Consider the following 18,373-nt stretch of genomic DNA (forward strand, 5'->3'; position numbering starts at 1 on the left):
GTCTTTTATCATTTTGATATCATAATAAGATGATGTCAGTCCCTTGTCATTTTGATATCATAATAAGATGTTGATGTCAGTCATTTATCATTTTGATTTCATAGCAAGATGTTGATGTTAGTCATATACCATTTTGATATCATTACAAGATGATGTAAGTCACTTAACACTTTTATATCAAAATAAGTTGTTGATGTCAGTCATTTATCATTTTTATATCAAAATAAGTTGTTGATGTCAGTCATTTGTCATTTTCATATCATAATAAAGTGTTGATGTTAGTGACTTATCATTTTCATATCATAATAGAATGTTGATATTAGTAATTTCTTATTTTCATATCATAATTTGTCTGTTTCAAAAAGTAATTAAATACTCAAAGAATACGCCATAAACAAATAAAACAAGAAATATAATGTATAATAGATCACACATTATGCCAGATAAATGTATATTTCTTTTACTATAAAATGAAATCGCAATTCAAAATGATAGAAATTTCAAAACTTCTATCGTGTTTGGGCTAATCATTCTGAAAATTGTTTTTAAGAGTAGTTAAAATTTAAACAAATAATAATAGATTATTATACAAACTCTATGAGAGTTAATGTTGGCTCAATTATTATTTTATATACTATTAATATTTAACCTAAAAACATGAATGGGGCAAGCCATAAATATATAAAAAAAGAAACATGGTTTATTCTTAATCTGTTAATTTAAGTGAATAGTAAAAATTTAATAACTGTATTTTTTTGCCATTACAGCAATACTGCCAGAAAAAAAAATACAATTTATTTATTAATTTAAAATTTCTTATTCATTATTAACTGTTGAGTAAATATAAATAATTTTAATAATCATCAAATCGAATGATAAACTATAAAATTATTTTATAACTGGGTTGTGCATACGGGATCATAAAGATTTCATCATCACATCCATTAAAAATTTTACGATTCTCTATTGATCAGATTTTGATTTTACAGAGTGAATCTGACGAAGCTTTCTCTTGGAAGGAACATCTCGGTTGATTCTTCTTGGATCTATAAGGGGCATGTGATCTTTGAGAGTCCTATGTTCATCTGTTCTCAACATGTTTTACCTAATCCACAATGCTTCAATTAGAATAAATACAGGACCATACAGGATATCATTCGAATATCGAAGTATATCTATAGCTAATACAGAAACTTCCTTACGGTTACAAAGATTAAACCAAATTTCATTGGAAAACAATACATTAGGACATGCTACTCAAAGTAACACTGTAATCAAACCAGCACTAATTTCGGTCCCAAATGTTAATCCAAACTTCAAATGTATCCAACCCTCTTCAGACATTCCCAAAACACTTTGGCATCATGATGAAGTAATTATAGATGTGTCATTATCAAAGGCCTTCAAAAACTTGTGTCATAAAGAAATTGAAATATTGTTTTTACACCTCATAAAAAGATTTCAAGAGTATAAAATCATGTATACTGATGCCTCCAAATTTGGAGGTTCAGTGGGTTGTGCAGTAGTGACTGATGAAGAAGAATTTCATTTTAAATTGCCAGGATCATGCACCACCTTTACAGGAGAAGCAACAGCAATCAAAGAGGCCCTTTTGCATTGTCAAGCTGCTGACTACCAAAGGTCGGCTATTGTAACTGACGCAATGAGTGTGCTACTAGCAATGAAGAACCCAAAATCTACAGACCTAACGATCTTTGAAATTCGGTATCAAACGTGCTTGATAAGGCAAAAAGGCAAATATTTAGCATTCATTTGGGTTCCATCTCATTGTGGTATCAGTGGAAATGAAAAAGCCGATACTGCTGCCCGATTAGCGAGAATAGAAAAGAAAACAAATCAGTCCAACAACATCCACGAACGACCTAGGGAGCAGTCAGGAGTAGAGGTTCATGGTTCTCAGGCTTATTTTTTGGGAGACAATGTGGTCAGCAATGCGTTTCAACTGTCTGATTATAACAGAGTAGGGTTGTGTGGATCAAGTAGGTGTCGGCCAATCCACAGTTTTAATCCTGGCAGATCCTAATTCTCTCTCAAGACTTAATATGCCAAGCCAGGATTTGAATTGGATATGGAAACAATGCTCAATACTCATTAAATTATTCTACTATTTTGGTAAAATAGAATTCAATTTGTAGAACTGAGTAAAAACCATTAAAATAACAAGGGAAAATAAGTCATAAAGATGGAATGTCTTCTGTTATTGTTTGTAAGATAAAAGTTGAAAATTGAACAAACATTAAAATGAATCCTACAAGATCACGGATCATTTATTAATAATCATAATGATTTTCCAAAAAGAAAATGAACCTTAAATTTAGAGACACGGAGGTAAAAAATAATTAAATTTAGAAATTGGATGTATTAATCGTGAAAAAAGTTTATTAGATGAATGCTGTTTAGCAGTTGTTTAATTGATCCATCACCAATCAATGTCTATACTCAATTCTAAAGGACATTCCTTCTTGAAACCATAGTAATTTTTAATAGAGTATTTTTAAAAATTAATATAATGATTATAAAATAAACTAAAAATCATTATTTAAAAAATGGATTCATGATTATATAAAATGTTGAAAACGACTGTTGTAGAACTTTTTATTGATCAAAATTAAAACTTTGAATCCCAATTAACACTGATATAATTTAATTAAATGTTCATAATTAAAATTGGTTGAATAATCTTACCTATAAATTAAACAACCTAATCTTCACCTAAAGTACATTTCATATTTCAATGACCTAGCTAATGATACATATACATTGATATACACCTTAGTTTTGGACTTAAAAAGAGGATTTGAATTACTTATAAACAATTTTCGTCCTTAAATTTTGTCTTTTGAATATTAGAATCTATAAAGTTAAACATAGATCTTATATAATCTTCACCATTATTATAAAAGCCTAATTCATTTGTCCTTTTTGAAAAGGAAGTCTAATACTTCTAATCACTTAAATTTTAATAATTTGTGATTTTAAAAAGAAGAATTAAATAAACAATCCAGTTGAAGAAACACTAATTGCTCATCATTATTCTAACTTAGAAGTCTTTGTGAGATAACGTATTTTTAATGATCTGCTCAAATACTTCAATGAACTTTTGAATGTATGAATCAATAATAAAAGATTCATGGAGAGTCAGGTTTCTATGGCTCCAGTTTCGTGACTGCTCAAAAGGAATGGTTAAATGTTTCTATGTCTTTCACTATGATACGCTTTGAAATTTATTTTCATAAGACATTTTGGATGCTCTTTGGTCTATTAAATGGTTTTTAGTTTGAAGAATTGTTTTTCTATTATCTTTTTCAAGACTGAAGACGAGACATACCTTTGGATGTAAACAAAACCTCTATATTTCTTTGTGATCACTAAAAGTATGTGCCAAATGCTAAAAAAAGATATGCTGCCAATTTATGGCATAAAAATTAAATGAATGAAGCAGGAGAGGAAGAAAAATTGAGTGATGGTAACTTGTCTCGAAAGTAAGTATTGTTCAGATACACCTTAACTGAAGGGTTTTTGCCTTAGAAATGAGTTCAAGTGGTAGAAAATGGCGGCTTATATTTTCAGTATTTAACACAAATTGTTTAATATAAAAATAATATTAAAAACTTTGTTTACAACTGGTAGCAAACTCTCTTGCTTCAGACTTTGCTTACAAGGGCCTTTAGATTACAAGTGATCTGTAGCCTGTATATTCTAAATTTTTAAATTCTAAATGTTTGATAAGGATTTGGGATTTTATATATTGACATGTTTATACAAATATATTATTTTTCAATGCTTTTCCTATGTTTGAGTTGATTAATCCCAGTATATTTTATTATTAATCGTTATTGATTAAGTGTAGTCCTCATATCAGCTATCTGATTAACTTTCTCCATTAAAGAGATTTCATCAAACCCCAAGAAAAGCTACTAGGATATAGGTCTAACTAAAATTTCTAAAAAACAATCTCAAAGTGCAACAAAAAGTATTATAATATGCAATAAAAAACCTTAATTATGCAATTATATTCAATGAGGTTCTCTTATGAAAAAGTAAAATCAATTTAATAAAAACTAATTTTTTTATAAAATAATGAAAATATACTAATTTGTTGATATAAGAAACAAGAATAAGTGAGAAAAACAAAGTATTGTGTTAGAAATAAATAATTATTAATTACATAATAAAAATAAAACTTATTTTGGTTTGTAGTAAAAACCAATAGAAAAATAAACCAAGTTACTCACAGCAAGCATTTTAAATAAAATATTTTGTAAGCAGTTTTCAGATAATTAAAATATTTTGTTCTCTCAATTATAGCAGTGTTTATTTAAAATAAACTTCATTTATTTAATACCGATAGATTAAAAAAACCTATCACTGTTTGTGTCTTATTCTTTTTTACAATGCTTAAAGAGTTTTATGTATATAATGCTAAAAAGTTGCAGAAACAGAAATTAGAAATAAAATAACAATAATGATGTTTAAATTATAATTAGTCGCCTATTCATCGCACAATAAACATCATTCTAATTTCTTATGACCGAAAGGTCACATAAGTATTAGAATAAAATAAACAGACAAGTTATGAAAGAGTATTTTTTGTAGGAAATAAGATTTGTGGATAACCTTTATCAAGTTCTGTCCAATTTTGACCATTGACCATTGTATTCTCAGTCATGGTATTTTACGATTAAGGAATACATATATTTAGTGTTAAACCAGTAATAATTGTACTCGTAGATGTGTTATGAAATGCATGTTTGTTTAAATGTGAAACTTAAAATTATTAATGTTTGGTGTATTTAATGTGAGTGATTATAACTGTTAGTGATTAAAAAAAATTTGTGGCTTCTAATATTTCTTTAAAAATTATGAACTATATAAATTAATAACTGGCTGTGTATTCTATATCCAGGGTATTTCTATTGTCAATTGGTCGGATCGAATAAAACATAAATTTAGCTTATAGTGTTCACAGTAATTTTTTTCTATTACAGTTTTGACTCAGATTGTAGGTCATCGGGAAGGCTACAAAAAGAATTATGAAAATATAATGTGGATATATATACAGTGGTAATCACAAATTACTTTCTGGTCTAATAACTAACATAAAATAAAAACGGGTGAGGAAGAAAAAACAAATTAAAAAAGTAAATTCTTCAACCTTTACCATTAAAAAAATTACAAACATAATCATCAAAAAATCTTTAAAGAAAAGGGAAGCCATTAATTTTGTAATTGATAGGAACTTAAAAAAAAAAAAATATGAACAGCCATATGGTGTGAAAAATTCATACGTCTTATATGAAACTTTTAATTGTTATTCTTCTGGAATTGGGTGGACAGAAGGAGGTCGAAGATATGGGATTTGAAGGTTGGAAGGGTATTATAGAACTACAAATGAAGGAGGGATTATTGTGATATGTGATATGTCCAAGATCATTTCATGTTAAAGTGAATACCCAATAATTTATATGTCTTTTACTGTTCATTTCATGTAAATATTGTTCTGTTAAACATATAGATTGGATACATGTTTAATTTATGAAACACAACGGATTTTACTTTTACACGTTGGGATGTTCAAGTGGAGCCTTCATTTTGTGAACCAAATGGTTCATGTCCCAAGCATTTAAACTATTTTGTACTCTGTAGATTGTGATAATAAAGAGATCCCTTCACTTTCCAACCAGTTCTGTTCTAAGGTTTTTTTTTTTTTTTTGATCAACGGGGAACAATTTTAAAATAGTAAATTGGTAATACGGCTCCAAAAACTGGTGCATGAAATTTTCCACTCTTGAGTTGTTTTTTTTTATCTCATTGGAACCAAATTTTATACAGCATTTTTAAATTTCTAAATGGTGTTTTTAGTATAAAGAATGAAAATTTCTAGTTCAAAGTAATTGCCTTGAAACTTACTCCCACGATAAATTTTACAAATAATTCTAAAAAGAGAATTTTAAGCTAGTTGGTTGATTTGAAATTAGCATCTATTGTATTTCCGAATTCTTTTTTAATGTCAATTTAAAACTTCTTTCTCTTCTTCTTAAAACATTTACAGTAATGCAATGCATAGAAGTATGCATTGCATTACTGTAAACGGATTTGTGAAACTTCATCATTTCCTAAATTAATGTTAGATGAAGTTTGATAACACACTAAGCTTACCATACTGGATTTTTGGAAAAATTAAAGTGTTGAGAAGCCTTGACATTGTCAGCTAAAATATATTTTAGGTCGAACCTAAGTATGGATAGGAGGTGAGGTTTTGCAACAAACGATTAGGTTTGAAAAATATTTTAACATACTCATGTATAATGTATACCATTGTTAAATAATTTACAATACATCTGCCAATAACAGATTTTATTTGTATTTAAAGCTATATCTTGGGTTATTTGTCATTATATTTTTTTAAACATATCAAATTTTTCTAAACTTCTAAGGTAAATTTTTAGTTGCTAGTTTCAACGATTTGCTTAAGCCGTCTGTTGGAAAAATTCAACTTATTTGTAAATAAATAAATATGAAAGACATCATACTCTACATCATATATTCATTTTGCAGTTGTCCTGAAGATTTACAATGAAGATTGAAACTATCAAAAAATTAATAAAATAAATGTTTTATTCATCCAGACCAAGCATAACCCTGATTTAATTTTTTTTAAAGATTAAAGTTACTAAGAAACAAATAATTATTTTTAAGTCCATTACACAGGGTCAATAAAATTTAAAGACTCTAAAAGATAAGTGAGATCTTTAAATATGAATAATTACGCTTCAATTTATATTTTAAATGATTGTCTATAAATATTTTTCTTAAATGTTCTAAAATGTACTGTAGAATTATCTTCATTAGATTATATATGTATGTAATACATCTGTTATTATAATACTTAACATGACTAATTATTTATGTAATTGTTTGAAAATAAACTGTTTTGAACAAGCGAAAGTGATTTTATATTCTTAGTTTCTTAAAAAATTTACTAAATTAATAAAAAAAAAAAAGTGTAATTCATAATGAGAGATAAATGCTTTATTTTCCAAGCAGTGCTAACCAAATATAGTAGATTGCTACATGAGACAGCATACTAATCAATCTTTTATTACAGATAATATAAATAATTTTTTTTTAAATAAAATTTTTTTAATCCCTCCTTAGTCTTCTTTTTTTTTATTACTAAATGTCATAAGTGTTATTTTAAATCTCTTTTTTTTTCTATTTTATTCACTCTATTCCACTCTCATTCATCTCATATTTCTCTCTTCCAGAAACCCATCACAAATATTCAACTTATTATACAAGTTTTATTTAAATGTAATCCGAAAGAGGTGAGCCTTAAGCATTTTGCTTATATAGGGAAATAAACCTCTACATTTTTACAGCATTTCATCTGTATTGTTTTTAGTTTTATCTACCTTCTGTTAACCCTTTGATGTTGTTATTCCCTCTTTTACCTCCTCACCTATACTAAATTCAGTTTTGCTCTGGCCTCTTAAAAACGGTTAGATTAAGCGTTTCTCTCTCTCTTGTATATTCCTAACGTGACATCCTTTTTCAGCTCACCTGGGCACTTCCTGCATTTCTTCTTTTTTAAATAATGAATTGAGGCAAGGATATCTAAGATCTTTTACGAAATCTAGATTCTTCATCCTCTGATGAAATTTACAATTTCAATTTCAAATTGTATTGAAAGTAATCGTAAAGATTTTGTCACCACCATATCCAATTATATAAAAAAATAGTATAAATTGTTTACCACGAGATAAGTGCTCATGGAACAGCTCTTAGGAGGAAAAAAAAATAGGGGACTCATGCTTTGTTAAAGATTAATCAAATGATAAAATTTATAGTAGACATACATAAAAAATAAATATAATAAAAACAAATATGAATAAATTAAAACATTAGCAAAAATAAAAATAGTAATAAATTAAAATAAACTAATAAACTATTCTTTAATTTTTTTTTTCTTTTTCCTTCTGGAGTATTAAAATAAACTGTTGAAGTTAAGTGGATCATTTGTAGTTGGAGTTATTATTAATGTTAACCACTCTTAAACAATTAATTAATAAATACATTAAAGAAGTAAACTAATAATTTATTTTTTCTCAAAATATTTCTTTTAATTTGAAATCATTTATTTAAATAAAAATACATTTTTAAGTTTGATTATAAATATATAAAGTCCAACACCTAATAAAAATACTAATTACTTTATTTACTTTTTCTTGAGAGAGAGAAGAAGGATAGGAAGTTAATCCTATCTGCAATGTTTACGTTTGGTCAGAGTCCACTTGGATTAGGTACTCCTTTAAGAGGACCAGATAGAGATTTTTGCTTCTGTTTAATTTTTTTTTGTTATATTTGTTTGTATATAAACTGTTAATAAAATGTTTTTAAATTATTACTATTTAATTAATTTATTATATTAAAATCGATTTTATAATTAAGGTAAGTCTAAAAGTTATTTTAAATAATGTAATTAAATATGTTATAACAAATTTATTTTTAACTGATGTAAACTCTTAAATGCATGAACCGATTTGGAAAAAAAATTTTTGATTGGCATCAATCATTAGTTATTAACAATTTGTATTTTACATAAATTGTTTTACTGCAATAACACAAATATTACAAAATGGTCAGGAATATTTTCTAATTAAAAATATTAATAATAATAAAAAAAACAGCTATAGTAGTTCATCTCCAATAAACAAATTTTGATTTAATATTAATATGAAAATTTTGTCTATATCTTGTACATTCATGTACATAATTGAATCCCCGTTTTACAAATGATATAACTGTTCATTTAATTGTGTTACTTGTTGCTCAGATTGTATAACTACATGTTTACATGTATTCTGTGGTTTATATGTAAAATAAAATATGACCACTTAAATTTTTTTATATCATAGAGAGATTTATTAATTTTTTATGAGAAAGATAAAATTATTAATAGCGAATGTTTATACACCCTAAAAAATAAACAAAATATTTTAAAAGTTAAATGTACACATGCATCGAAGTTTGGGATTATGAAAATAAGAAAGATAGATGCTTCAAGAAAAACGCATTAGCAGCTATTTAGCCCAAAATAAGAAACATCACTATTTAAATCATAAAATGTATAGAACTTTTATAATAAACACTTATTAATTTATTTTATTATTATTATTATTTTTTTTTGAAGTGGTATTTACACCATAAATTGTCAAATTCAATGTAATGTAATGATATTTATAATGAAAACGTTATTTATTTAGATAAAAAGGTTGTATTAAACAAAGTAAAAATATAATATATAATAAAATCTAGAGCCATGTAATAAATAGCATATAAAATAAACACTTATTACTTTATTTATATAAATAATTGATCGTAAAATTTCAAATAATGAAGAAGATGGTCTGGGGTGGGATCAAAAGAGAACAAAAATAGTTAACTACTATTTATTTGCTGATGTTTCGGTCCACTTGGTAGAACTTCATCAGGGCTGTGAAAGTTAAGAGCCTTCGAGGCTAATACTTTTTTTTTATAAAATAAACTAACAAACATACAAAAAGTTTTATATAAAATGTAAGTCTTCAGACCTTATCCTATAAGTTATATAGTAAAAGTCTCGAGAGCTCTAAACTTGAACAGTCCCGATGAAGCTCTACATAGTGGGACGTAACGTCAGCAAATTAATAGTTGTTAACTATTTGTGTTCTCTTTAGACCGCACCACTGACCATCTTCATCATTACTTATTACTTTATTTTATATTATTTTTTTTTTTTTAAGTGACATAAAAACCATACATTATTAAATTTAAAATATAATGGAATGTTATTTATAATGAAAATGTTATTTATTTATTTAGATAAAAAGGTTGTATAAAACAAAGTAAAACTATAACCTAGAGCGATGCATTAAATAGCATATATCTGCATGAGGTTTACTTTTAATATCTGAAAAACTATTATATAGGTAAAAAAAATAATGTTGATAAAATAAATAATTTTTTTTTTAATGAAATAAACTAACATACAAAGTCTTAAAAACTTAACATAAGCGTTCATCAGACTGTGTAATACATAATTTTTTTTTTCCTCATTTTTTCAGTTTTACTTAATAATTACTTTATCAGGTTTGATAAAAAAAAAAAAAAACCATTAAAATTCATAAATCAATCATATTAATGAATTTTCATTTACTTAAATATCGACTTCAACTTTTGATAAATTGGAATCATTTAAATAGTTTTAAAATATTTTTGTATTTTATCAGCTATCTGTAAATTATTGTACATATAAGAAATGAGTTCTAAGAGTCGTGTGTGGGTGAAACCGATAGACCAAATGGACGTGTGGTTAGACAGCGAGGGCTTCTATAGGAAGCACACAGCACGCGATGGTACCTGCCTTTTTAGAGCTGTTTCCGAACAGGTAAAATTACAATTATTTTCTCTTGAGAAGTTTTATAATTTCCATATTATGTGAGTATACCACTATAATAACTGTAATACATTTTAGTTATTTTTGACCCAAACTTTCCACTTCGAATTAAGAAGACAAATAGTAGATTATATGGTTCGGCACGAAGATCATTTTCAAAAGGTATTTGAATCAAATATCATTTATTTAAAATTAAAAAATGGGTTACTGTTAAAAGATTTCAAAACAAAAACAAAAAAACAATAAATATCTTAAGCAGTAGTAAATATCTAACCAGCAAAAATATCACAGATTTAGGCATTACTAGGAATAGAAATTATAAGAACAGATTAATACCCTTTGTGTGGAAGGACCTCTAGTGGGGTCCAGACTGGTTATTTTTTTTAATGGAATTTAAAGAGAAGACTTTGTTTTGGAATCTTAAACATCAACGGATTGAACAATAATTCAAATAACTTCTTACGTAAACTAAACAAATGAACCACAATCAACAACTTATTTTTTTTCTCCCATTTAGTTAATAACATGCCCTTTGATGGAATATGCTGAAAAAATGTACAATCCTCGAGAATGGGGAGGAAAAGTTGAAATTGAGGCTATGTCTCTCATGTACAGGTGAGTAATAAAAAAAAAACACATCTTTACAAGTAACTATAAATGATTTTTCTGGTATTGAATTCCTTTTGTATCTTTCAGGAAAGATTTTATCATGTTTCAAGAAATTGAGACAACTCCAGAAAACGTTACCAATTATGGTTTTAAAGATAAAATAATGTTGTGTTACTCTCAAGACAGACATTATGACTCAGTTTACACAAAAGATTATATCACAACTGCAGCCTTCTGTCAATGTAATGTTAATTTTTTTTATTTTATGCTGATAAAATATAAATCAGGTGCTTGTGCATAACATTATATTAAAAATGGTTCTGTGGCTTGGAATATCAACGACCAAAGTCCAAGTTCCAGGTTATAATCAAAATGGATTTGAATAATAAACTCAAGAACTTTCATTTCATTCAATTATTTGTTTAATTTCGATTTTAGAAATGAGGATGACTTTATATTATTTTGTAATAATAAACAATAGTTAAAGACACTGAAAACATTTGTTGAATTTTTCTTTTGTAAAACTTTAATGTCTGATAGGCAAGGTTATTACTAGAGATAGGATTTTTATGTTTTCACATATTTTTACCTGACCATGATATCTGCGATTCCTCATAAACTAAAGATGTTTCAAGACATTTCTGGCCAAAAGAAGCCATTTTTATTTTACATATTTGGCCTTTTTTACATATTTTGTTGTAAATCACATATTTTGTGAAATATTTGTTATTTTTAACATATTTTTAGGTATTCTGTCCTCAATCACATATTTCCTTAAATTATTTGTTCAATTTTAAATACATTTTTCGCAGCAACTACATAAAATTAAAAAGAACGCAAGATACTTAAAGGTGAAATTTATCATTTATCATAAATAGTGCGTAAAAATTCTAAAATGTGTGTAAAAATCAGAATCAATTAAAAAGAGCAAGGGTCTTATTCCTGTGGCATTTTCCTAGAATTTGTTTGTTTACTCTTCAATCCATTTCTCTGTTTCTTTCTTTCCACCTCAAATTCCACAGGTACCAATACTATGTATTTAGATTTGTGCCGAGCATTTGTCAGGGCAGACATTCCTATCTACAAAATTAGCAATCCGGACTTAAAAACCTAAAAGTTGTTTTTTCTTTTTAATAAGGATTATTCTTTATTTCCCTTTATAATTCATTCTGAGTAATTATTAATCAATTAGTTTTATTACAATTAATAATTAATGTCTAGTTATTGAACAGCTATGTTTTCTCTAAGTTCATTTTTTTGTACATATTTTAACATAATTTCTTTAAAATATTATTCATATAATATATAATAAATACATATTTATGTAACTTTTTTTTAAGTTATAAAGTTACTAATTAATTAGTAATTTATATTGTTGAATAATACAAAATTTATAAATACATATTTACATATTTTTTTAAATATTTGACAATTTATTAGCACATATTTCAGATTTTTTAGCACATAAAAATCTTATCCCTAGTTATTACATTAAAAAAAAAAATAGAAATTTCTAATAATGGGCATTGATTGTTGTTACTCTAAGCCACAAAATTAAAACTGAAAATAAAAACTTTTGAAACTATTCCGAAGAAACTAGTTAGTTAATAGAGTAACTGAATAAATAATTATTTGTCAAAGACGGATCAAACCAGGGTCCTTGGAGTTAGTAATGATTTAACACTGAGACATGGCACTTCTAAATATTAATATTTCAAAAAATTAATAGCATTGTTATTAAAATCAACTTATGATTTTTTTTCTAAGTATATAATGAGTTAAAAAAATATTATAGCAGAGTTTGTTTATAATATTAAACAGCTGATATGAAAAACTGCTTATAATTAATTGTGGTTGTTGTTAATATGGGATTTGCTGAATATTGGATCCATAAATGTGATTTTCTGTCCTGATGATGCTTGAATGGGCGAGATGTTGACTGATCAGTTGTTAACTGATAGTTCAGAGACTAGAGGTTTTCTGATTGGAATCTAACAATCATATTCTAATACGACTTAATAATATAATAAGATATTAACAGTAGTATTAAATATAAATTACAGCAACAGTTTACGAACTGCTTTACAAGAATGTATTTGAACTGAAGGAGGTAGATTATGCTGTAAATAAGATGCTTCATGACAAAACATCAAGAGATCAGCGAGAGCAAATTCCCTTCCTCAGCACAGGGTAACTTAACTTCTCTTATGAAAAAATTAAACTTTTGATAACTTACTAAAATAACAAAATATATGTTTCTAGGTTTACCTTAAGACTCGAAATGAGAGATAGTTACTTAAATGTAAAGGATTTACTTGATTTCGGCATCACACCATTTCCATACAAGGTTGCTAAGTCTTTAGACATGGAAATCTATAGGAATGTAGAATATGATACTTGGAACGAATATAGAAAAGGTATATTATAATATACATTGATTCAATTCAATTTAAAATGAAAATTAAGTCTATTTTAAATAATTTTTCAAATTTATAAGGTTTAAGATATGGTTTTTGCCCTTGGAATTGTCAAGAACTTCAGGTGGGAGCGAAATGCCTAGTGAAAGTTGACGACCGCACGTATCATGGTCACGTCCAAGAAATGCAGCCTAATAAAGGTCCTGTAATTGTGTTCATTGAAGAATTAGGAGAAATGTAATTATTTTAATTATCTATTCGATAAATTAGAATTTTTTAATTTTAAATTTCTTTAAAAATACAGAGATAGAACATTATTTACAAATTGTTAGTAATTGGTGTTCAAGACTGTAATTGGTTTCTAACTGTAATAAAAGATGAAAAACATAAAATAATGAAAAACTTGAAACAGGAGAATAATTTAAAAATAATATTAATAAAATATAAATCTTCTTAAATTTGTATCCAATTAAAGCTCTTGGAAGAAGGTGTTAACACACTTTTTTACAATTTTTTTTTTTCGATTCCCTTAAAAATTATAATCTTAGAGTTCGTGAGATTGATGCAGAAAGCATTGTAGTATTAATCTCATGAGCACAACAAAATCCTGAGGTCTTATTTAGCTGTCTAAATAAATGAATAGATACTCTTAAGTAACTATTTATGTAAGCTAAAGCAAAGAAATTTATTCCTGAGAAACAACTTTCATTGTTCAATATTCTATATTAATACAAACAGTATGAGAGAGGGAAACACTTTATTCAAAAATTCATGTTTTTGAAAAAAAAATTTTTGTTTCTTTTGACCAGACCCCAGACCATCTTCATAATTTTTTTATTATTCTTTATTTTTTCCCCCTTTATTTACCTATAACTCTCTAAATATAGTTTTTTCCCTTAACCCAATGCACCTCTCCTTTTTTCTCTCTTTAAAATTTAAATAAAAAAACAATGCACATAAAAATCTAACGTATTCTCTCACATAAGTAATATTCAATTAAAATCTAAAAAAACCCTAGAGATATTCACAAGGATATAAATACATGTAAATAAGAAAATGAATATATTTAAATACAGGTAATAAATATTTTTAAAAATAATAAATATAAAAAGTAATAAACATTAAAAATTGAAATGTTAATATTAAAAAATTTATCAACTACTTTTGTTCAAATGCAGGCGAAGTGCTCCCTTTGATAGTTTGGAGCTTCTTCCACCGACATCACCTTCGTCAACTACACCTACAAAACCATCGCTTCCGATGAAATTGCATCCCTTACAGCTGGTAGATTTAAAACCAGGTAATTAATTAAGTTAATTCTATCTGTAAAAAGAAATGAATATTTTTTAAAATCATTTAACTACCAACAATATTGGTATTGTTATTCTATTGGTATATATCATCTATGCCTCTTGGAAAAAGCAAAAACAAATAAACCAAAATGTGGAATTTATTTATTTATGGACAGATTTGTGAAATATGTTGATTTATAAAATTATTTTTGTTTAACTTAACTATTGTTTTGTGTGAAAATTAAAAAATATTCTTATACAAATAATTTCCATTACTTTGTAAATTAAAACAACTTCATTTAGACCAAAGGGAGAAAAACTGAAAAATTTAACTTCAATACTTCTAAATGATGAGTTGTTATTTGACCGTAGATTATATATATTATATGTGGAGAAAATGATTGGGACTGCTGTCAGTGAAGATCACAAACATTAAATTATTGATTTATCATAATGATTGTTTAAGAGTGGTTTATTATATTATTAACATAAAATGGCCTGAAAGCTGAAACATTTGAGAATTTTTAAAATAAATGTTGAGAGTATACTTGGATCAAATTTGTTTGTGTTAATAACAACACAAATAATTAAAAACTTATAAAAAATCAACTAGAAACAAGATTCTTATGTTTCATGTTTTTCTGAACTTCCATTTAATCATTATGGTTCTTATCTAGTTTTTGCTCTTAGCCTGAAATTCTGGCCAAAACTTTGGCACTAATAAATAAATTTTTACTTATTTGGTTCTTCACTGGCCGCATCCCTTCTCAAATATTTTCAATATTTCTTCTTATTTTCAAATCTAGTAGAAAGGTTATAATATTATAATAATAGTGAAAATAACAAGATATAATTTGTATATAATTGTGGAAGTTGTCAATGCTCATTTATAATGCAAATATTAATATTGAAAAATTATCTTAAATTACTCAGGTAAAAAAGTTATGAAGAACTTGGTCGGGAGGCTCAAAACTGCTAGAGAAATAGAATGTTACTCCCAAAGACAAGAGAAACAATTAAGAAATAGCAGGGATGTGAAGAGTCCTCAGACTCCAGTTGTTTCAAGGTAAATAAATTATTACTATCCCCTAAAGGCAAAGGCGAATAAAATACTAACTCTGAGTGGATCAGAAAACTTAATTTTAGTTCTTTAACTTAAGTAGTAGTTAAACTCTTGTTTAGTTTAACAATATATTACTTGGGACATCTTCTGGATCCTCAAATATATGTATCCTCAGATGAACTAAAAACAGAATTTTTCATGCCAACAGAAGACAAGATTGGAGAACATATCTTTTTTTTTAAACTTCAAATGCCCAGGCCAAATTTAAATAGGCGCCGCTTCTAATTTTAGGTTGCTTGGTGCCTTAAGACTCTTGGTGACTCAGGCCTCAAGATGTAGTATGATATGACAAATGATCCTTACCTCTTTTTATGTACAAACTTACTGAAGGGATGATATTAATTAATTGGTCATTTTGGCTTACCCTTAAACATAGTCATGTTCTGGTAGGAATAACTAATTTCAAGCAATAATATCTCCATCATAATATAATGGAGAGTCTATTATAAGTTAAAAAATTTTTCTTCCTCAAAATAAGATATATATCATATTTTGAAACTCTCAATTTATTTATCTGTTTTACAGTTCAGATTTCTGTAAACAAGAAATTGATTTTCATAATGAAGATGAAGACTACAGCTCAACAAATTATCAGGTAACTAGAGATTTGATTACAGGTAATCGTCAGATAACTACAGATTTGATTACAATTAATGTGATGTAATGTTCTAATTTGATAACATACTTATTTTTTACAGACAATAGCAGAGTCAGAAGAACAGGTATGCCCAGACAGCACGAAGCCAGACCATCATGTTCCCGTAATGACTCCTATGGATACTTATAGGTAATGTACAGTGTAATATCAGTAATCTCAACTAACTGCTGTAAAGGGTGTTTGGATTAACGAAAAGTTCAAATCAGAGAAAGTATTAGGAAAAATGGTATAAAATAATTCAATAATATTAATGCACATAACTATATTTATTTATTTAATTTTTTTTTTTTACATATTTTATTGGAAATTTGAGAGTTTTAAAAAATTATTCCATTTTTAAAGAAATCGTTTTTTTTTTTTTGCCGAGACTTCTGCAGAAACTTCTTCACTGCTTCTCCTTTCAGACGTTGTAAGAGGACTTGCTGCCACTATTATTCTGTTATCCACTTCAGACACTGCTTCTTTATGCTTTATTGTCATTGGTTCCTCAACTTGTCTGTTGAACTAATTCTCCTCACGACCTTCAACCCATCCATCAACATCTGTGTTATTCACTGAAGCACCAGGGTTTATACTTTTAATCAAGGTCGAAAATCATCTGTCCGCTGGCTTGATCATTATTGTGTGTTGATACTTCATATATGATCTCTTTCCCCAACAATGGATTCCATGAATCGCATTATGGTCTTTGACTGAACAGCCTCCCAAGCTGTAGAGAAGAATAACACATCTTTGAGATTCAAATTGTTTAATGTCGTAAGGATTTCTTCTTGTTGTTGTGCAACTAAATAGGAGAGTAGAGCTGCACGATTGAAAAAAAAAATGTTGTTGCCAGCTGAGTTTTCTAAAAAAAGTACCTTTTTTTTAGGCCAGTTTGGAGTGGTGTGAAAGTCACTACCATCCTATCATTAATTACTTATGGCCAAATAATAATCATCCAAAAAACTTAAATTGTAAAGCTTTTTTTTTTTTATTTTTGGAAGAAAATATTTATTTCAAAATAAGATTCTGTAGTAATTTCAATTAATTTTGTATTCATTATCCAGACTTTAAAAGAAATGTGGCCTACATCAAGTAATAACCAAACAAAAATCTTCTTATAAGAAAAAAAAAAAAAAAAAAAAAAAAAAATAAATTGAAGGCAGAATAAAAAGGTGGAACAATTTAAAGGAAAAAAACAACTACAATACAATGATAACACTCTACTATAGAATACATTTTAAATCCAATTCCTTTCTTATCAAAGATAATAAACAATAGAGCCATTTGTAAAAAAATTCATTTAAGGTATCTCTTTTACAGATATCCAGTTTATTCGACACCATTATCATTGCCTATAGCTGAGCCTGCTACGACTTATCAGCAACCCCTCACTGTGAACTTGATGGCCCCAAAATCCATGAATGTTGATGGTTCTGACTTGCCGCATTCAGGTAAAACATCATGACTTATAATGGATTGTATGATGATCAGAAACAATGTTTTTATGAAGGATGACCCCTAAGTTATATTATAACCTGTACATAAAAATTTTCAAAATATACAGAAAAGAATAATACAAAATATAATGGAAATATTGCCTCATAACATGTTGACTTATGATTTCCAGATATGGCAACGCTAAGGTTCTTCTACAATTTAGGATTAGATGTGAGTTAAAAATTAATTATATATATATCAATGATATATTTTTCAAAATATGAAGGAAGCAGTCAGGGTTACAGTAAAAAAAAAAAGAACTAAAATAGTTAACAACTATTTATTAGCCAACATTTCACCTCATTCTACTGTGATTCATCAGAGCTAAAAAAGTAA

General features: G+C 27.0%; 2 protein-coding genes across 3 annotated transcripts in view; both read left to right on the top strand.

The window, feature by feature from the left end:
• Positions 1-3,979, top strand: part of LOC106688378 (uncharacterized) — a gene marked incomplete at its 5' end in the record, with an annotated part of 9,117 nt that extends 5,138 nt beyond the window's left edge. The window contains 1 exon segment of the mRNA XM_067048115.1: positions 990-3,979. Within this exon segment, the coding sequence (XP_066904216.1) occupies positions 1,097-2,044 (948 nt within the window). The 3' untranslated portion in view covers positions 2,045-3,979.
• A 4,349-nt stretch (positions 3,980-8,328) lies between these two features.
• Positions 8,329-18,373, top strand: part of otu (ovarian tumor) — a 19,221-nt gene continuing 9,176 nt past the window's right edge. For both annotated transcript variants that reach the window (XM_014432800.2, XM_014432801.2), the window contains exons 1-14: positions 8,329-8,472; positions 10,293-10,450; positions 10,538-10,621; positions 10,977-11,074; positions 11,156-11,310; positions 13,132-13,258; positions 13,331-13,485; positions 13,566-13,722; positions 14,664-14,785; positions 15,711-15,843; positions 16,426-16,495; positions 16,599-16,687; positions 17,861-17,991; positions 18,168-18,208. In XM_014432800.2, the coding sequence (XP_014288286.1) occupies positions 10,322-10,450; positions 10,538-10,621; positions 10,977-11,074; positions 11,156-11,310; positions 13,132-13,258; positions 13,331-13,485; positions 13,566-13,722; positions 14,664-14,785; positions 15,711-15,843; positions 16,426-16,495; positions 16,599-16,687; positions 17,861-17,991; positions 18,168-18,208 (1,491 nt within the window). In that variant the 5' untranslated portion in view covers positions 8,329-8,472; positions 10,293-10,321. The remainder of the gene's footprint in view (positions 8,473-10,292; positions 10,451-10,537; positions 10,622-10,976; positions 11,075-11,155; positions 11,311-13,131; positions 13,259-13,330; positions 13,486-13,565; positions 13,723-14,663; positions 14,786-15,710; positions 15,844-16,425; positions 16,496-16,598; positions 16,688-17,860; positions 17,992-18,167; positions 18,209-18,373) is intronic.

Source organism: Halyomorpha halys, unplaced genomic scaffold (assembly GCF_000696795.3).
Source record: "Halyomorpha halys isolate HHAL.00 unplaced genomic scaffold, Hhal_1.1 Scaffold1120.1, whole genome shotgun sequence".
In the NCBI taxonomy this organism is placed as follows: Eukaryota; Metazoa; Arthropoda; class Insecta; order Hemiptera; family Pentatomidae; genus Halyomorpha; species Halyomorpha halys.